The 22,453-nt window shown below is 42.0% G+C and overlaps 1 protein-coding gene across 1 annotated transcript in view; it reads right to left on the bottom strand.

Annotated features, from left to right (window-relative positions):
* Positions 1 to 468: 468 nt before the first annotated feature.
* LOC120987177 (gonadotropin-releasing hormone II receptor-like) overlaps positions 469 to 22,453 on the bottom strand; it is a 59,079-nt gene continuing 37,094 nt past the window's right edge. Inside the window, exons 2-3 of the mRNA XM_040415784.1 lie at positions 10,111 to 10,312; positions 469 to 872 (exon numbers count right to left, since the gene is read on the bottom strand). Of these exons, the coding sequence (XP_040271718.1) occupies positions 469 to 872; positions 10,111 to 10,312 (606 nt within the window). The remainder of the gene's footprint in view (positions 873 to 10,110; positions 10,313 to 22,453) is intronic.

Below are 22,453 nucleotides of genomic sequence, written 5' to 3'. Positions count from 1 at the left end.
TTTCATGTAATGAAAGAAAAAACTAAAAGATTCTTACATGCACCAATATTATAAATAAGAGTTGAAGATAAAGCTTGAAAGGTCACAGGTATATATAGCACTGCATCTAGAAAAATATTCTGTACTAGAGAATTGTTTCCAGTAATTATGCTAATAGGACTTTCGGAGAGCTATTTTCAAACTCTACCAGGGTCACTAGTAAGACATGTGGAAAAACAACACAAAGGCAGCTCTCCATGAACAGTTTTATCTATTCCTCCTGTATTTTAAAGAATCTTCTGTTAAAGAGAGAAACAAAAAATATGCCAATGCCAAAATGAACGCCCAAAGTACATAGCAGAAGTAGGGCTTTTAAGTTTGGTAGAACAATACATGTAAAGCCGTCCATCGACTTCCCACTGGTTGTCTGCTGGATTTAATATTTGAGTTAATATTCTGTTTTGTGTATCTTAAAAGTCACAGTCAACTTCAAAATATTGACTGCAGGGTTGTTCCAGTAGATGTTGGCCCATCCATGGAAGTGAAGTCTTTGATGGTCATCTCAGAGTCTGCTAGTTGCTTGCTGTTCTTTGCTCTTCTTGATAGAAGACCACCTACTCTTCTGAGCCAGTTGCGTACATCTTCTTTGAAGGATGGGGTGTACAATCCATATACAAAAGGATCAGTGCAGGTGTGAAGTAGGCCAAAGAGAAATAAGCTATGATGAACATACTCAGGGGTCAGTTGAATCATTTCTGGCTGGAACCAGTACCATATTCCTAACAGGTAATAAGGAGTCCAGCAGACCATGAATGATACCACAATAACTAATGTCATCTTCAATGTTTTCAGACGTGCTTTGGAGATGAGGTCATTTTTACTTCTTGAAAGCTCTGGGAATAAAAACATAGAAATTATGAAGTGTTTGCAGGTCACTGAATACATCTTCCTGAGGCACTTCCTAGCAGATACACTGCATGCAGAATTATTAGGCAAATGAGTATTTTGACCACATCATCCTCTTTATGCATGTTGTCTTACTCCAAGCTGTATAGGCTCGAAAGCCTACTACCAATTAAGCATATTAGGTGATGTGCATCTCTGTAATGAGAAGGGGTGTGGTCTAATGACATCAACACCCTATATTAGGTGTGTATAATTATTAGGCAACTTCCTTTCCTTTGGCAAAATGGGTCAAAAGAAGGACTTGACAGGCTCAGAAAAGTCAAAAATAGTGAGATATCTTGCAGAGGGATGCAGCACTCTTAAAATTGCAAAGCTTCTGAAGCGTGATCATCGAACAATCAAGCGTTTCATTCAAAATAGTCAACAGGGTCGCAAGAAGCGTGTGGAAAAACCAAGGTGCAAAATAACTGCCCATGAACTGAGAAAAGTCAAGCGTGCAGCTGCCAAGATGCCACTTGCCACCAGTTTGGCCATATTTCAGAGCTGCAACATCACTGGAGTGCCCAAAAGCACAAGGTGTGCAATACTCAGAGACATGGCCAAGGTAAGAAAGGCTGAAAGACGACCACCACTGAACAAGACACACAAGCTGAAACGTCAAGACTGGGCCAAGAAATATCTCAAGACTGATTTTTTCAAGGTTTTATGGACTGATGAAATGAGAGTGAGTCTTTATGGGCCAGATGGATGGGCCCGTGGCTGGATTGGTAAAGGGCAGAGAGCTCCAGTCCGACTCAGACGCCAGCAAGGTGGAGGTGGAGTACTGGTTTGGGCTGGTATCATCAAAGATGAGCTTGTGGGGCCTTTTCGGGTTGAGGATGGAGTCAATCTCAACTCCCAGTCCTACTGCCAGTTTCTGGAAGACACCTTCTTCAAGCAGTGGTACAGGAAGAAGTCTGCATCCTTCAAGAAAAACATGATTTTCATGCAGGACAATGCTCCATCACACGCGTCCAAGTACTCCACAGCGTGGCTGGCAAGAAAGGGTATAAAAGAAGAAAATCTAATGACATGGCCTCCTTGTTCACCTGATCTGAACCCCATTGAGAACCTGTGGTCCATCATCAAATGTGAGATTTACAAGGAGGGAAAACAGTACACCTCTCTGAACAGTGTCTGGGAGGCTGTGGTTGCTGCTGCACGCAATGTTGATGGTGAACAGATCAAAACACTGACAGAATCCATGGATGGCAGGCTTTTGAGTGTCCTTGCAAAGAAAGGTGGCTAGATTGGTCACTGATTTGTTTTTGTTTTGTTTTTGAATGTCAGAAATGTATATTTGTGAATGTTGAGATGTTATATTGGTTTCACTGGTAAAAATAAATAATTGAAATGGGTATATATTTGTTTTTTGTTAAGTTGCCTAATAATTATGCACAGTAATAGTCACCTGCACACACAGATATCCCCCTAAAATAGCTAAAACTAAAAACAAACTAAAAACTACTTCCAAAAATATTCAGCTTTGATATTAATGAGTTTTTTGGGTTCATTGAGAACATGGTTGTTGTTCAATAATAAAATTAATCCTCAAAAATACAACTTGCCTAATAATTCTGCACTCCCTGTACATACATTTCGCCAATACCCAAAGATGATGAAAATTTACACCAAGTGCTTCAACAAGCATGAAGACCACACTGCATTAATATTATACATTCAGATAACAGGACATATAGAAGAAAATATGGAAATGTGTTTAATTTGTATTAGAAAGTAACTGACCTAAAACACATGACAGTGGCTCAACACACTCACTACTAATGCTGGTGGACTAGAGAAATCACTGATATTTACAAATGTATATGTTCATTTTTTATACAGCCTGGTCCATAAATATTGGGAAATCAACACAATTCTAACATTTTTGGCTCTATATTCCACCACAATGGATTTGAAATGAAACGAACAAGATGTGCTTTAACTGCAGACTGTCCGCTTTAATTTGAGGGTATTTACATCCAAATTAGGTGAACGGTGTAGGAATTAAAACAGTTTGCATATGTGCCTCCCACTTGTTAAGGGGCCAAAAGTAATGGGACAATTGGCTTCTCAGCTGTTCTGTGTGTTATTCCCTCATTATCCTAATTACAATGAGCAGATAAAAGGTCCAGAGTTCATTTCAAGTGTGCTATTTGCATTTGGAATCTGTTGCTGTCAACTCTCAAGATGAGATCCAAAGAGCTGTCACTATCAGTGAAGCAAGCTATCATTAGGCTGAAAAAACACAACAAACCCATCAGAGAGATAGCAAAAACATTAGGCATTGCCAAAACAACTGTTTGGAACATTCTTAAAAAGAAGGAACGCACCGGTGAGCTCAGCAACACCAAAAGACCCAGAAGACCATGGAAAACAACTGTGGTGGATGACCGGGAAGAATTCTTTCCCTGGTGAAGAAAACACCCTTCACAACCAGATCAAGAACACTCTCCAGGAGGTAGATGTATGTGTGTCAAAGTCAACAATCAAGAGAAGACTTCACCAGAGTGAATACAGAGGGTTCACCACAAGATGTAAACTATTGGTGAGCCTCAAAAACAGAAAAGCCAGATTAGAGTTTGCCAAACCACATCTAAAAAAGCCTTTACAGTTCTGGAACAACATCCTATGGACAGATGAGACCAAGATCAACTTGTACCAGAGTGAAGAGAAGAGAAGAGTATGGAGAAGGAAAGGAACTGCTCATGATCCTAAGCATACCACCTCATCAGTGAAGCATGGTGGTGGTAGTGTCATGGCGTGGGCATGATTTATTGACAAAAGCAGCAGGATGAATTCTGAAGTGTTTCGGGCAATATTATCTGCTCATATTCAGAAAAATGCTTCAGAACTCATTGGATGGCTTCGCTTCACAGTGCCGATGGACAAAGACCCAAAGCATACTGCAAAAACCAACCAAAGAGTTTTTTAAAGGGAAAGAAGTGGAATGTTATGCAATGGCCAAGTCAATCACCTGACCTGAATCCGATTGAGCCTGCATTTCACTTGCTGAAGACAAAACTGAAGGGAAAATGCCCTAAGAACAAGCATGGAACTGAAGACAGTTGCAGTAGGCCTGGCAGAGCATCACCAGGGATGAAACCCAGCGTCTGGTGATGTCTATGCGTTCCAGACTTCAGGCTGTAATTGACTGCAAAGTATTTGCAACCAAGTATTAAAAAGTGAAAGTTTGATTTATGATTATTATTCTGTCCCATTACTTTTGGTTCCTTAACAAGTGGGAGGCACATATGCAAACTGTTGTAATTCCTACACCGTTCACCTGATTTGGATGTAAATACCCTCAAATTTAAGCTGACAGTCTGCAGTTAAAGCACATCTTTACAAATCCATTGTGGTGGTGTATAGAGCCAAAAATGTTAGAATTGTGTCGATGTCCCAATATTTATGGACCTGACTGTATATCTTTATTAAGGAATTACTGTCTATAATTCTGGAAATTGACCCCTTTATAAGAGAGATTGAGCCAATAATATAGATAATAATAAGATATTACTAGAGGCATTAGTAACATGGAAAAAGATTTAGTTTCTCTGGATAAATGGTCTACTCCAAACAACGGAAACTGCAGTTCAATGTGTCCAAATGTAAAATTATGCACTTGAGGAGAAGGAACCTTCTATCCAATTATTATTTTGGCAGTTCTGTGTTAGCCAGGACTTCAGAAGAGAAGGATCTAGGAGTCCTGATATCCGACAGCTTCAAAATAAGAAAGTGGCTGGGAAAGCAAGTCGGATGCCTGGCTGTATAGTTAGAGGTATAACTAGTAGGAAGAAAGAGATTTTGATCCCACTGTATAGAGCGTTAGTGGGACCTCATCTGGAATACTGTGTCCAGTTCTGGTGACATCATCTACAAGAACATATAGATAACATGTAATGGGTGCAAAAGTGAGCCACAAAAATAGTGGAGGGTCTGAAGCATAAAAGTTCAGTAGAGACTTATAGAACTTAATATGTATAGCCTTGAGGAAAGAAGAGAAAGGGGAGACATGACCGAAACCTTTAAATATGTTAAAGACATAAAGGTTCAGGAGGGAAATGTTTTAATTAAAAAAAACTCAACACAAGAGCAATCTAAATTTAGGGAGGGTAGGGGGATCAAAAACAATGTCACAAAATATTATTACTCTGAGAATAGTAGAGGCTTGGAAGAAACTTTCATCAAAACTGGATGGGAAATCTACAGTAAGTGAATTTATATATGCATGAGATATACACTTCTGTCCTAAGATAAGTAATAATATAAAGGCACACTAGATGGGGGTATGTTTCTGCTGTTAGTCTTCTATGTTTCTAATAATACAGCAGTGAAACAAGGGCAAGTCTTGCGTTGTATCTTCCCGTGTTGGCATCTACAATTGATTTTATGCAGAATTATAATTGCTGCCCAGTATGGTGCCCAAATAACAGTGCCATATGTTAATGAATTAACACTTTGTAGCAGTTCAGCTGCCAGAGGGCCATATGAGGGCCATTGAAATGGTGTATCTCACCCAGAGGAAGCTGGGTGAGAATAAGACAGACTTGGGAAATAGTGTTTCCCCTCTGTGTGTACCTGCCAGGCTAGTAATGAAGGTAATAGCAGCCAGCTGAGGTAAATGTGAGCTGAGCTACTCAATCAGGGCTCCCAGTCTGGGGAAGGATCAGGCTGCGCCAAGACCTGTGGGAGCCAAGACCCTCGGATCCCTTGTTGGGTAAGCACTGAGTGGTTTTTTCGGGAGCTGAGTGGTAGAACCAGATACCAATAGAGAGAAAAAATACTGTGTAGTTAGTGACCAGATGGCCTAGGATTTGTGTTTATGTTTTTGACTGCTGTAAAAGTGACAATAAAGCTACTTGTGGCCAGTTTGCACCTAAGTCTGCAGTGTTGGAGTGGCTTCTTGAACAGCGCCAACCGTCTAAACTGATAAGACGGTGATCCTGGAGAGCTAAATGACCCTGAGTTGTCACAACTTCTATACACTTCTATTCTAATTAACGATATACATTCCTGCCACCATCATACATTGCAAAAATTGCATACTCTACACTGTGACACAATATAAATGGCGCCATCCAGTAGAATAATAGCAACGCACATTGACTAAATAACAACTTCCTGCATAAAGTAATTGAAGAAAAGAATTATAAAAGCAGCTATACAGGTAATATTAAGAGTTATGGTGTCACAACACATGGTTCATAGGCCAACCATGCCGTCCCCTTTAGCAGGGATGGCTGATGAACCCTGTGAGACAACACAGGTTCTTTACCCCTTAGGCTAGCCCTGAGTGAAGCTGCTGAGAATACACATGCTTATGGAGCAGTAGACACAAATTAGCAAAGAAAGATAGTGTAGAGGATTTCATTTTTCTACAACTTCTTTTATTCATGGAGCCCCTCTCATAAATGGATTCTTATATGGTAGATGCTGTAGATGTAATTTCCTAATATGAAGGAGTAGACTCAACTACAGTTCAACCCAGGTAAATCTGTGCTTTAGATTCATGTCATGGCTATTGCACTGTAAAACAGATGGTTGACTTTTTGAGCAGTTAGTGATAATCATGGAATGAACCCAAAAACACAATTATGCATTAGGACTCCCTTTTCTTTTTATGCCTTTACTATAACTTACATTTTTACTTATGACCAGTCCCATGAACCTAACTATTCAAGACTTAAAAGGTGGTCTTAGTCAATGATTGACTGCCCCCTGGACATTTAAGTCCTGAATGATTAGAGATTTAAATAAATAAAATAAAAGCTATTCTGAATATTTTTCTGCAAAATGTTTTTCCGCTAGTGGACAGTATACTACTACAGATGGATCTGACTAAATTGGAGGCTTGGGCAGAGAAGTGGCAGATGAGTTTTAACACTGACAAATGTAAGGTTATGCACATGGGAAGGAATAATGCAAGTCACCCGTACATACTAAATGGTAAAACACTGGGTAACACTGACATGGAAAAACTAGGAATTTTAGTGGACAACAAACTAAGCTGTAGAAACCAGTGTCAGCATCTGCTGCCAAGGCCAATAAGATAATGGGTTGCATCAAAAGGGGCATAGATGCCCATGATGAGAACATAGTCTTTCTACTTTACAAATCACTAGTCAGACCACACATGGAGTACTGTGTACAGTTCTGGGCTCCTGTGAACAAGGCAGACATGGCAGAGCTGGAGAGGGTTCAGAGGAGGGCAACTAAAGTAATAACTGGAATGGGCGGACTACAGTACCGTGATAGATTATCAAAATAAGGGTTATTCACTTTAGAAAAAAGACGACTCAGGGGAGATATAATAACTATGTATAAATATATCAGGGGTCAGTACAGAGATCTCTCCCATCATCTATTTATCCCCAGGACTGTGACTGTGACGAGGGGACATCCTCTGCGTCTGGAGGAAAGAAGGTTTGTACACAAACATAGAAGAGGATTCTTTACGGTAAGAGCAGTGAGACTATGGAACTCTCTGCCTGAGGAGGTGGTGATGGTGAGTACAATAAAGGAATTCAAGAGGGGCCTGGATGTATTTCTGGAGTGTAATAATATTACAAGCTATAGCTACTAGAGAGGGGTTGTTGATCCAGGGAGTTATTCTGATTGCCTGATTGGAGTTAGGGAAGGATTTTTTCCCCTGAAGTGAGGAAAATTGGCTTCTACCTCCCAGGTTTTATTTTTTTTGCCTTCCTCTGAATCAACTTGCAGGATAACAGGCCGAACTGGATGGACAGATGTCTTTTTTCAGCCTTATAGACTATGTTACTATGCAAAACGGATTCCCATTAAAAGGACTGTTACGATAATGATGACGTATCCTCAGGGCAGGCCATCAATATCAGATCAGTGGGGGTCAGACTCTGCACCCACACCAATCAGCTGTTTGAAAAGGTAGTGGCGCTCATGTGATCGCTGCTGACCTATGCATTGTCTCGCTTGTAGAGGCATCATTGACTGCCCATTCCACTACAAGCGAGACGATACACAAGAAATTTTGAAGTGGAAGCAGTGCTCGCAGTGAGTGCCGCTACAGCTTCAAACAGCTGATCGCAGGGGTTGCCAAGAGTCGGACCCCCGCCGATCTAATATTGATAATCTATCCTGAGTATAGGGCATCAATATTGTACCATTGCACAACCCCTTTATGTCTGGTCTAATAGTGGTGGTCTGTCCCTTAGGACAGTAAAGTTTCTAATAATAATCACCCAAAGGGTGAAAATTCAGCTAAAGTAAACCTATAGCTCAAATATTTACTGAGCAAAACAGTATAAGTTCTGGACGAATCCAGTAGCCATGTAATAATACTGTCTGACTTTCCTCCTCTCATACCGTATATCACTGCCCAGTGGAATCACTCTCATCATTTATTGACAACTAAAAGCTGTGGCCCTGAATTGAGAAAGAAGTGTCAAAGAAATGGCTTGTTTAGGATTACTTAGGCATGTCTTTCCCTTAACCCTCGGTGGCCTGGACAGAAAAATGTTATCGTCCACTGCACATAAGCCTTGACTTGGTTTATTCTAGGCATCGGAAACTTATTTATATGCATCGAGAGTTCTAGAGAAAAACCTCTTCATAACAAGCCATTATCTACCTTGTCATTTACTATAATATAAATGAGGTTCGCAAGCACCCCCTCTGAGCATGACATTAAAGAGCTGTCAAAAAGGCAATTAGTAGCTTTAAATTGTATCAAGCCAGTGTGGGGAAACAGGTAATACACAAGCATTGGACGCCAACATGGCCACCCTGGCATGTGTGGGATAATAGGAGAGGATTTTCATGTTCACTTTCCGGAATATTGACATCTAATTTTTTTGCGTTGCTCCAATAAAACTTTTATAAAACACTGTGGGGCAGATTTATGAGGCCTTAAGACTTAAATGGGTTGGTTCATCTCATACATTGGAGGCATATCGCTAGAGGTGTCCCAGAGGTGGGGCCTGCACCTATCTCTAAAACGGACCCTGCAAAGAGAAGGACAGCAGACTGCGCATATGCGGCTGCCCTTCATTCATTTGCCTATTTTCAGAAGTCCAATAGAAATGAATGGGAAGGGCACTGCGCAAGCGAGGCCACACTTCCGTTCACTTCTATGGGGCTGACGGAAATAACCAAGCCAGTGCTCAGCTATTTTTGGCAGTCCCATAGAAATGAATGGAGGGCAGAAACGCATGCGCCGAACCACTCTCCTTCTCTTTGCAGGCTCCGTTTTGGAGAGAGGCGCACATACCAGACATTGGCGGCATATTCTAGCGACATGCCCCCAGTGTATGAGTTGGGACAACCCCTTTAAACTTAGACTAGACAGTCTAAAGATACGCCACAGTGGCTAATGGTTTACATCACCTATTAGTAGGCTTACTTTGTGCCAGAATTGTGTGCCAAAATCCAGGTCCAATATTGGCACCCAGTGGGCAAAATAACCTATGCTCCAAGTCACATCCCTTTCCTGGTAAACCAAGCCTGGTTGCCAAGCCGGGCACTAAAAAGTGTCTAAGATTAAAGCCAAATTTGAGCCAGAACTCTGCATTTTCAGTAGTAAATCTGCCCCATTGTGTGTATAACTTAAATGGTTTCTTTGGGAATAATGAGTTTTTCCCAAGTGCCCACAGCTTGCCTATCTAAAGATATGATTCATACTTACCTACTCCACACCGCTTCAGCCCCCAGCGCTGCCTCCTGTGTCTCCATGTTCTGGTCCCGGTAGTGTTTACATCTGGTGCTGGATAACACAGGACCCACCACAGCTTATCTAGTACCTCCTGACCTCTGCACAGGTCATAGAACATGCCAAGAAAAATGTCCCATTGAAGTCAATGAGGTCCCCCCCACTGTCCATTCTGTCTATGGCCCAGGTGGTCTCTCAAAGAACAGGAAGTATATGACATATTTTAAGCCTACTGGTCAGTGTAAAAATTGCATTATTTTAGGGTAAAAAAAAAAGAAAACAAATGATTTAAACAATAGGTCATTTCTGATTAATCATTCCCTTTAAAGTGTTATACTCATTTTTGTTGATTATAATAATGTTTATATAAGTAGAAAGGTTAGCCTGGACTATAAATTATGTATAGGACCCAGTAAGTTCAACTAAAAGGCATTTCAGTAAAGAAAGGATAGTGAAAGGGAGGTATCTGTCCTTAAGTAACGGTAATAAAGATGTCTCACCTTTCTTGTGCTTCATCTGCTTGCCAATTTCCCAAAGGATGCGAGTGTAACAAACAATCATGACGCCCAATGGTGTAATAAATAGGGTGCAAAACGTGAACATGTTATACAGTGTTTCCTGCCAGCGTTGGGCAAAGCTTCCATGTGTGGCACACTGTGTAAAATTGGCTCCAGGAACAGTCCTCAGACGGAAGAGGAAAAGCTAAGGAGATAACAATAGATGATGGTGAATACAAAATCTGTAATTTTCATTAAAGTGTCACTGTGTCACTGTACTTTGACACAATTTTGTAGTGTAACTAGCATATTTCTACATCAATTCATTTAAAAAGTATGCTTGCATCCACCTGAAAGAAAGGTGTAAAGTTGTGGCCTCTAGGGGTTTCACTTCCATCTAATTTGCAGTCCACTACCTGTTGTCAGGAGATCGGTCCCCGACAACAGAGACTCAAAAGATGGCAGAGAGGAAGTGGGAGAGTGTCAGAGCCAGCTGAGATCCTGGTAAAAGAGCTGCTTCTACACTGCTTCTGAATTCTTAGGAGCCTCCTGCCTTTCTGTAAGTATGATTTCCCCCTCCATATCTGTTCTGTCAGCTCCGGAGCTGAAAACATAGTGTGAAGTAAGGGAAAGGATATCACAGCAGTACAGTGCTGGCATATTTCACAGAAGGGAGACACCCACTGCTTGTGAGAGAAATGCATCTAGCTGTGCAGCTGAAACAGGGAATAATATGGCTGAAAAATACTTATTCCTTTATAACTATGATTGTACAAAGAAGCACAGCAATTATGCAAACTTTTTTTTTGAAAACTCGGGTATGCTTTTCAAACATGAAAAGCAACAAATCATTTGACAAAATGATAGAGACAAAATGATAGAGAGCTTACTAAAGTTCAATAGGGGCCAACATACCTTTCTTGAGTGTATCATGGTGACAAGGTTTGTCCTTGTAGAGATTGCTAAATTGGTATAGGGAGTCTTAAAGGTGAGACACTGCTCCCTGGGAAAAAGGTATGCAACGTAAAGTATCTCTCCTCCAGGAAAAAATAATTAATCTAATTAATCACTTATTGGCGGCCAATCCGACGCTGGAGACAGAGTTTTCTTTCTTCCTGGACGAGACCTACTATACTTTATACTTAATATTGAATATAACAATATTCCAAGTTATAGTTACTTATTTCTGGAGGAAGGCTGTTGATCCAGAGACTTATTCTGATTTATTCTTCCGCATTTGGAGTAGATATGGAATTTTTTCCTTAATGGGAATGTGTCACTTATAATTTTTACTACAAATTAAAATCACATAGTGACACATCTTTTTCGAATCTGTTTTTTCAGATCGAAGATTTTTATTTAATTATATTTCCTGAACAGGATTATGGGGGCAGCCATCTTGCCTGAGCTGTTTTAAAAGCATTTAGAGATATGCTTTACAGCAGCCACCATGGGTCATATACATAATGGACAAGTTTAGTGACCCATGCAGAGGGAGGAGGAATAGATAGACTATAACCATCTCCTATTGTGTATGATGGATCCTGTGTGATCTATATGGTACATAGGTTTGATTGTTTCATGTAATCCCATCTGTGCAGAAAATGAGATGACTGCTTAGAAACAAGGCCGGTGCCGCCCATAAGCAGAGTAGGCCACTGCGTAGAGCGCACTCTTGCTGGAGGCGCCGTCGCTCTGGAGTCTGGCAACCAGTGGCGTTGCGAGGTGGGTGCGGCCGCACCAGGTGACACCAGTCTGATGGGGTGTCACCCGCCGGACCCAAGTTCTCAACACCACCAGCACCCGCCCCCTTGTACTTGTGTCGCTGATCTGATCCTGTACTTGCCAGCTGCTCGGGCATGAGTTCAGGTGGGTCTCGCGGGATCACGCGCCGCAGGACGGATTGCACGCAAAAGACACTGAACTTAACAGAATTCATGCTAACGCAGCCGGCAAGTACAGACTGTACAGGATCAGCGACACAAGTACGGGGGGGGGGGGGGGGGACTACATAATGGAGGACAGTCTGGGAGCAAAATTAACTTGTGTGGCAGCAAAATTACTTAGTGGGGCAAATTACATAATGGAGGGCAGTGTGGGGGCAAAATTACTTAGTGTGGGGGCAAAATTACTTAGTGTGGGGGCAAAATTACTTAGTGTGGGGGCAAAATTTCTTAGTGTGGGGGCAAAATTTCTTAGTCAGGGGAAAATTACATAATGGAGGGCAGTGGGGGGCAAACAACATAATGTGGGGCAGTGTGGGGGGCAAATGAATGTGAGGCAGTGTGGGGGGCATATTACTTAATGTGGGGCAGTGTAAGGGGCAGTATTACTAATGAGGGCATTCTAGAAGGGAATTACTATTGGTGGGACTATGAGGAGCACTATTACTATGGGGCACTATTATTTCTTCAGGATAGTATTTGTGGTATTGGGGCGGGGGCACAGCGAGCAGCAGGATAACATTGTGGGGACTCCAATTTGGGCTATGATGATAGAAAAGTGAGGACACTAAGATGTCTGTGTGTCACACTCTGCAGAGACGAGGCAGCTGAGAGAAGTGTCCGGACCGAATGGAGAAGATGATGACAGAGAAGATCTACATTGGACGAGACGTCACCTGGAGGCCCTGGATGTGAGAGGTACGTGCTGCTGTATATGTGCAATGCTGCTATTTTATGTTTTGCATATGAGAAAATGTTTAAATTAAAATGTTTTAATTAAATGTTCTATTTTACCATTTTTATTATTTGGTCGAAAGGCTGATTGGGGGGAGGGGGGATTATAACAGGACTGCTGTAGAATATCTAAAATTAGCTGGTCAAGTAAAATGTTGCATGCAACAATCATTAACCGCCTCCGGACCGCCTAACGCAGGATCGCGTTCCGGAGGCGGCAGCCCTGCGCACAGTCACGCATATATGCATCATCTCGCGAGACGCAAGATTTCCTGTGAACGCGCGCACACAGGCGCGCGCGTTCACAGGATCGGAAGGTAAGCGAGTGGATCTCCAGCCTGCCAGCGGCGATCGTTCGCTGGCAGGCTGGAGATGCGATTTTTTTAACCCCTAACAGGTATATTAGACGCTGTTTTGATAACAGCGTCTAATATACCTGCTACCTGGTCCTCTGGTGGTCCCTTTTGTTTGGATCGACCACCAGAGGACACAGGTAGCTCAGTAATAAGTAGCACCAAGCACCACACTACACTACACCCCCCCTGTCACTTATTAACCCCTTATTAACCCCTGATCACCCCATATAGACTCCCTGATCACCCCCCTGTCATTAAACACCCCCCTGTCATTGATCACCCCCCTGTAAGGCTCCATTCAGACGTCCGTATGATTTTTACGGATCCACTGATACATGGATCGGATCCGCAAAACACATACGGACGTCTGAATGGAGTCTTACAGGGGGGTGATCAATGACAGGGGGTGATCACCCCATATAGACTCCCTGATTACCCCCCTGTCATTGATCACCCCCCTGTCATTGATCACCCCACTGTAAGGCTGCATTCAGATGTCCGTATATTTTTTACGGATCCACGGATACATGGATCGGATCCGCAAAACACATACGGACATCTGAATGGAGCCTTATAGGGGGGTGATCAATGACAGGGGGGTGATCACCCCATATAGACTCCCTGATCACCCCCCTGTCATTGATCACCCCCCTGTCATTGATCACCCCTCTTTCATTGATCACCCCCCTGTCATTGATCACCCCCCTGTAAGGCTGCATTCAGATGTCTGTATGTTTTTTACGGATCCACGGATACATGGATCGGATCCGCAAAACACATACGGACATCTGAATGGAGCCTTATAGGGGGGTGATCAATGACAGGGGGGTGATCACCCCATATAGACTCCCTGATCACCCCCCTGTCATTGATCACCCCCCTGTCATTGATCACCCCCCTGTAAGACTGCATTCAGATGTCCGTATGTTTTTTACGGATCCACGGATACATGGATCGGATCCGCAAAACACATACGGACATCTGAATGGAGTCTTATACGGGGGTGATCAATGACAGGGGGGTGATCACCCCATAGAGACTCCCTGATCACCCCCCTGTCATTGATCACCCCCCTGTAAGGCTGCATTTAGATGTCCGTATGTTTTTTACGGATCCACGGATACATGGATCGGATCCGCAAAACACATACGGACATTTGAATGGAGCCTTATAGGGGGGTGATCAATGACAGGGGGGTGATCACCCCATATAGACTCCCTGATCACCCCCCTGTCATTGATCACCCCCCTTTCATTGATCACCCCCCTGTCATTGATCACCCCCCTGTAAGGCTGCATTCAGATGTCCGTATGTTTTTTACGGATCCACGGATACATGGATCGGATCCGCAAAACACATACGGACATCTGAATGGAGCCTTATAGGGGGGTGATCAATGACAGGGGGGTGATCACCCCATATAGACTCCCTGATCACCCCCCTGTCATTGATCACCCCCCTGTCATTGATCACCCCCCTGTAAGACTGCATTCAGATGTCCGTATGTTTTTCACGGATCCACGGATACATGGATCGGATCCGCAAAACACATACGGACATCTGAATGGAGCCTTATACGGGGGTGATCAATGACAGGGGGGTGATCACCCCATAGAGACTCCCTGATCACCCCCCTGTCATTGATCACCCCCCTGTCATTGATCACCCCCCTGTAAGGCTGCATTTAGATGTCCGTATGTTTTTTACGGATCCACGGATACATGGATCGGATCCGCAAAACACATACGGACATCTGAATGGAGCCTTATAGGGGGGTGATCAATGACAGGGGGGTGATCTCCCCATATAGACTCCCTGATCACCCCCCTGTCATTGATCACCCCCCTGTCATTGATCACCCCCCTGTAAGGCTCCATTCAGACATTTTTTTGGCCCAAGTTTAGCGGAAATATTAAGTCTCATATTCCACTAACTTGTGTCAAAAAATAAAATCTCACATGAACTCACCATACCCCTCACGGAATCCAAATGCGTAAAATATTTTAGACATTTATATTCCAGACTTCTTATCACGCTTTAGGGCCCCTAGAATGCCAGGGCAGTATAAATACCCCACATGTGACCCCATTTCGGAAAGAAGACACCCCAAGGTATTCCGTGAGGGGCATATTGAGTCCATGAAAGATTGAAATTTTTGTCCCAAGTTAGCGGAAAGGGAGACTTTGTGAGAAAAAAAAAAAATCAATTTCCGCTAACTTGTGCCCAAAAAAATAAATTTTGATGAACTCGCCATGCCCCTCATTGAATACCTTGGGGTGTCTTATTTCCAAAATGGGGTCACATGTGGGGTATTTATACTGCCCTGGCATTTTAGGGGCCCTAAAGCGTGAGAAGAAGTCTGGAATCCAAATGTCTAAAAATGCCCTCATAAAAGGAATGTGGGCCCCTTTGCGCATCTAGGCTGCAAAAAAGTGTCACACATCTGGTATCGCCATACTCAGGAGAAGTTGGGCAATGTGTTTTGGGGTGTCATTTTACATATACCCATGCTGGGTGAGATAAATATCTTGGTCAAATGCCAACTTTGTATAAAAAATGGGAAAAGTTGTCTTTTGCCGAGATATTTCTCTCACCCAGCATGAGTATATGTAAAAAGACACCACAAAACACATTGCCCAACTTCTCCTGAATACGGCGATACCACATGTGTGACACTTTTTTGCAGCCTAGGTGGGCAAAGGGGCCCACATTCCAAAGAGCACCTTTAGGATTTCACAGGTCATTTACCTACTTACCACACATTAGGGCCTCTAGAATGCCAGGGCAGTATAACTACCCCACAAGTGACCCCATTTTGGAAAGAAGACACCCCAAAATATTCCGTGAGGGGCATGGCGAGTTCCTAGAATTTTTTATTTTTTGTCACAAGTTAGCGGAAAATGATGATTTTTTTTTTCTTTTCTTACAAAGTCTCATATTCCACTAACTTGTGACAAAAAATAAAAACTTCCATGAACTCACTATGCCCATCACGAAATACCTTGGGGTGTCTTCTTTCCAAAATGGGGTCACTTGTGGGGTAGTTATACTGCCCTGGCATTTTAGGGACCCGAATGCGTGAGAAGTGGTTTGAAATCAAAATCTGTAAAAAATGGCCGGTGAAATCCGAAAGGTGCTCTTTGGAATGTGGGCCCCTTTGCCCACCTAGGCTGCAAAAATGTGTCACACATCTGGTATCACCATACTCAGGATAAGTTGGGCAATGTGTTTTGGGGTGTCTTTTTTACATATACCCATGCTGGGTGAGAGAAATATCTTGGCAAAAGACAACTTTTCCCATTTTTTTATACAAAGTTGGCATTTGACCGAGATATTTATCTCACCCAGCATGGGTATATGTAAAATGACACCCCAAAACACATTTCCCAACTTCTCCTGAGTACGGCAATACCAGATGTGTGAAACTTTTTTGCAGCCTAGGTGGGCAAAGGGGCCCACATTCCAAAGAGCACCTTTCGGATTTTACCCGCCATTTCTTTACAGATTTTGATTTCAAACTACTTCTCACGCATTCGGGCCCCTAAAATGCCAGGGCAGTATAACTACCCCACAAGTGACCCCATTTTGGAAAGAAGACACCCCAAAATATTCCGTGAGGGGCATGGCGAGTTCCTAGAATTTTTTATTTTTTGTCACAAGTTAGCGGAAAATGATGATTTTTTTTTTCTTTTCTTACAAAGTCTCATATTCCACTAACTTGTGACAAAAAATAAAAACTTCCATGAACTCACTATGCCCATCACGAAATACCTTGGGGTGTCTTCTTTCCAAAATGGGGTCACTTGTGGGGTAGTTATACTGCCCTGGCATTTTAGGGACCTGAATGCGTGAGAAGTGGTTTGAAATCAAAATCTGTAAAAAATGGCCGGTGAAATCCGAAAGGTGCTCTTTGGAATGTGGGCCCCTTTGCCCACCTAGGCTGCAAAAATGTGTCACACATCTGGTATCACCATACTCAGGATAAGTTGGGCAATGTGTTTTGGGGTGTCTTTTTTACATATACCCATGCTGGGTGAGAGAAATATCTTGGCAAAAGACAACTTTTCCCATTTTTTTATACAAAGTTGGCATTTGACCGAGATATTTATCTCACCCAGCATGGGTATATGTAAAATGACACCCCAAAACACATTTCCCAACTTCTCCTGAGTACGGCAATACCAGATGTGTGAAACTTTTTTGCAGCCTAGGTGGGCAAAGGGGCCCACATTCCAAAGAGCACCTTTCGGATTTTACCCGCCATTTCTTTACAGATTTTGATTTCAAACTACTTCTCACGCATTCGGGCCCCTAAAATGCCAGGGCAGTATAACTACCCCACAAGTGACCCCATTTTGGAAAGAAGACACCCCCAGGTATTTCATGATGGGCATAGTGAGTTCATGGAAGTTTTTATTTTTTGTCACAAGTTAGTATAGATCAAGACATGTAGAACAATAAATTTAGAGAAAAATTTATATATGGATGTCGTTTTTTTTGCAAAATTTTACAACTGAAAGTGAAAAATGTCATTTTTCTGCAAAAAAATCGTTAAATTTCGATTAATAACAAAAAAAGTAAAAATGTCAGCAGCAATGAAATACCACCAAATGAAAGCTCTATTAGTGAGAAGAAAAGGAGGTAAAATTCATTTGGGTGGTAAGTTGCATGACCGAGCAATAAATGCTGAAAGTAGTGTAGTGCAGAAGTGTAAAAAGTGGCCTGGTCATTAAGGATGTTTAAGCTAGGGGGGCTGAGGTGGTTAAATAGGAGGCCGACAAAAAAGGGTCGGGTCAAAGGGCGTGGTCAATGGGCGGAGTCAAGGTGGGGCGGCAAAATTAGCTTTTGCCTCGGGTGGCGAAAATCCTTGCACCAGCCCTGCTTAGAAGTGATCTATACAAAACAAGTCACAACATTAGGCTCAATGGCCAGTGAGCAAACTGTAGGATTTTAGGATTGCTTTTAAAATATATAGATGGAAAATTGAAAAAAATAAAATAAAATGTTTAACATTCGAACTTGATTTTTAGATGTTATTTTGTGATTAAACATTCCCTTTAAGATGCAAAAATTTAGCTTCTACCTCCAACATTGTAGGCTTTTTCATCCTTATAAATTATGTTACCATTTAAAATAAAATGTATTTCAAAATAACATTTTGCTAGGAACCTGGAAGACAGACTTGTATAAGATCTCAATAAACATAACAAAGCTGGGTTAGGCCTCTTTCACACTTGCGTTGTCCGGATCCGTTGTTTTGCCGGAGGTGCCCGCCGGATCCGTAACACCGCAAATGAACTGAAAGCATTTGAAGACGGATCCGTCTTCAAAATGCGTTCAGTGTTACTATGGCACCCAGGACGCTATTAAAGTCCTGGTTGCCATAGTAGTAGTGGGGAGCGGGGGAGCAGTATACTTACAGTGCGTGTGCGGCTCCCGGGGCGCTCCAGAATGACGTCAGAGCGCCCCATGCGCATGGATGACGTGATCCATGCGACACGTCATCCATGCGCGTGGGGCGCCCTGACGTCACTCTGAAGCGCCCCGGGAGCCGCACGGACGGTAAGTATACTGCTCCCCCGCTCCCCGCTACACTTACCATGGCAAACAGAACTTTAGCGTCCTGGCAGTCATAGTAACCATTCAGAAAAAGCTGAACGTCGGATCCGGTAATGCGCCGAAACGACGTTTAGCTTAAGGCCGGATCCGGATTAATGCCTTTCAATGGGCATTAATTCCGGATCGGGCCTTGCGGCAAGTGTTCAGGATTTTTGACCGGAGCAAAAAGCGCAGCATGCTGCGGTATTTTCTCCGGCCAAAAAACGTTCCGGTCCGGAACTGAAGGCATCCTGATGCATCCTGAACGGATTTCTCTCCATTCAGAATGCATGGGGATAATCCTGATCAGGATTCTTCCGGCATAGAGCCCCGACGACGGAACTCTATGCCGGAACACAACAACGCAAGTGTGAAAGAGCCCTTAGAGTAAGAAAGAAAATGATATTTTGTAAGGAAGTTTCTAATTTGGACAATCTCATTTGATAAAAAAAAATAATAATCCTCTGATGATTAAGTGATCACTGGGTGTCTCATTGTTGAGAGCTTCAGCAATCTTCTGTAATCTGCTGGTTAATTTTTCTTTTAACGATTTGCAGGTCATGGAGCATTTCTTATCTGCTGGAATACCCCTTTAACCCTTAGGATACCAGAGGTTTTTGCGTTCTAATTTTTCTTTCCTGTCTTCCTGGAGCCATAACTTTTTATTTTACCATTCACATATGCATATGAGGCTTGTTTGTTGCAAGACAAGTTGCACTTTCTAATGCCACCATTTAATATGGCATACTGTGGTGGAATTCGAGAAAAACGCAATTCCTTCACAGTTTTATGGGTTTTGTTCCTTTGTTCTCTTTGCAGCAAAACTGAACTGTGCCCTTCATTCTCTGGGTCAGTATGATTACAACGATACCACATATTATATGTCTAAATAGTGAAAAAATTACAAACCGGATTCCAAAAAAGTTGGGACACTATACAAATCGTGAATAAAAACTGAATGCAATGATGTGGAGGTGCCAACTTCTAATATTTTATTCAGAATAGAACATAAATCACGGAACAAAAGTTTAAACTGAGAAAATGTACCATTTTAAGGGAAAAATATGTTGAATCAGAATTTCATGGTGTCAACAAATCCCAAAAAAGTTGGGAAAAGGCCATTTTCACCACTGTGTGGCATCTCCCCTTCTTCTTACAACACTCAACAGACGTCTGGGGACCGAGGAGACCAGTTTCTCAAGTTTAGAAATAGGAATGCTCTCCCATTCTTGTCTAATACAGGCCTCTAACTGTTCAATCGTCTTGGGCCTTCTTTGTTGCACCTTCCTCTTTATGATGCGCCAAATGTTCTCTATAGGTGAAAGATCTGGACTGCAGACTGGCCATTTCAGTACCCGGATCCTTCTCCTACGCAGCCATGATGTTGTGATTGATGCAGAATGTGGTCTGGCATTATCTTGTTGAAAAATGCAGGGTCTTCCCTGAAAGAGATGACGTCTGGATGGGAGCATATGTTGTTCTAGAACCTGAATATATTTTTCTGCATTGATGGTGCCTTTCCAGACATGCAAGCTGCCCATGCCACACACACTCATGCAACCCCATACCATCAGAGATGCAGGCTTCTGAACTGAGCGTTGATAACAACTTGGGTTGTCCTTGTCCTCTTTGGTCCGGATGACATGGCGTCCCAGATTTCCAAAAAGAATTTCGAATTGTGACTCGTCTGACCACAGAACAGTCTTCCATTTTGCCACACTCCATTTTAAATGATCCCTGGCCGAGTGAAAACGCCTGAGCTTGGGGATCTTGCTTAGAAATGGCTTCTTCTTTGCACAGTAGAGTTTCAGCTGGCAACTGCGGATGGCACGGTGGATTGTGTTCACTGACAATGGTTTCTGGAAGTATTCCTGAGCCCATTCTGTGATTTCCTTTACAGTAGCATTCCTGTTTGTGGTGCAGTGTCGTTTAAGGGCCCGGAGATCACGGGCATCCAGTATGGTTTTACGGCCTTGACCCTTACACACAGAGATTGTTCCAGATTCTCTGAATCTTCGGATGATGTTATGCACAGTTGATGATGATAGATGCAAAGTCTTTTCAATTTTTCACTGGGTAACACCTTTCTGATATTGCTCCACTATCTTTCTGCGCAACATTGTGGGAATTGGTGATCCTCTACCCATCTTGGCTTCTGAGAGACACTGCCACTCTGAGAAGCTCTTTTTATACCCAATCATGTTGCCAATTGACCTAATTAGTGTTAATTGGTCTTCCAGGTCTTCGTTATGCTCAAATTTACTTTTTACAGCCTCTTATTGCTACTTGTCCCAACTTTTTTGGGATTTGTTGACACCGTGAAATTTTGAATCAACGTATTTTTCCTTTAAAATGATACATTTACTCGGATTAAACGTTTGATCTGTCATCTACGTTCTATTACAAATAAAATATTGACATTTGCCATCTCCACATCATTGCATTCAGTTTTTATTCACAGTTTGTTTAGTGTCCCAACTTTTTTTGGAATCCGGTTTGTAATTAAAACTTTAAATTATTATTTTTTTTTAATTGCCACATTCTGACCCCCATAAGTTTTGCATAATTATGTCTACTGAACTGTGTGGGGGGCTAATTTTTTGGCGGAATGGTCTGTAGTTTTTATGGTTTTTTTTATACCATTTTGGAGTGTGTATGTTTTTTTGATCACATTTTATTTAATTTTTTGGGTAAGAGAAGCAATGGAAAAATGGTGAATAGGCCAGTTTGAAACTTTTTCTTTACGCCAATTGCCGTATTGGGGAAATATTTTTATATTTTAATGGTGCGAGTGGGCGTCATGTTTAAAGACCCCACCAGGGGTTAAATGTTGAATTTCCATGTAGTGCCACTGCTGTCGAAATGAAGCATTACATGGCTCCAATTGAAATCATGGGATATACAGGCCAAGCGCTTCAGAGTGAGTGATGCTCTTTACACTCCGGCTGCTAGATGAGGGTTTTGTGAGTGGAAAATTATTTTATTAACTAAGAATTCTATTACATATATTCCATACACTGTATAATATGTTATATGGAAATGTTTTTTTTTTCTATTAAATCAGACAGCCTCTTTTTAATGATGGTTAATTTATACAATTTGCAGTTAATTTGCACAATTTGCCGTTCACGCTATGGAAAATAATAATGCATTTTGCCTTTAATTATAATTATATGTTGCAATTTTTGTTCTGTTTCTTTACAGTAATTAAATTACATTTTCTCAACAGATATTGTTTTGCCTTAAGGCTTAAAACCATTAGGTACTTTAAATAATTAATATATATTAAGAAGTACAGTAAAGCAAGCCACTGGTTTTCATCTGTGATTTAGGTTATATTTAACACCAGAATCTTTCTTTGACTAGAATGACAGCGCAAAATGCATGAAGGTGTAAGAGTACATTAAAGGGGTTCTTTGGGAATTAAGAAAATTAAAATACTTAAATATTAGTTCATTTTAAATTTATTCCCAAATACCTTACATTAGTTATAATGGCTCATTTTGTCTGGGGAGCAATCATTAGGAGAAATAAAATGGCCGCCATCCTATTAGTTCACACAAAACCTGTCCTAATCACACAGCAGGACAAGATACTTCACAACACTGAGTGAAAGAGCTGCCTAATCCTACTCTCTATTATGATGCTGAATACGGCTGATAAGATCTTTAGCTGAATCTATGTTGGAATTGAGTTCATGAGCAGATGTGGCTT

The sequence above is a fragment of the Bufo bufo genome, chromosome 1 (assembly GCF_905171765.1).
Source record: "Bufo bufo chromosome 1, aBufBuf1.1, whole genome shotgun sequence".
Lineage (NCBI taxonomy): Eukaryota > Metazoa > Chordata > Amphibia > Anura > Bufonidae > Bufo > Bufo bufo.
Note: the sequence above shows the minus strand (reverse complement) of the source record. Positions and strands in the feature narration are given on the sequence as shown.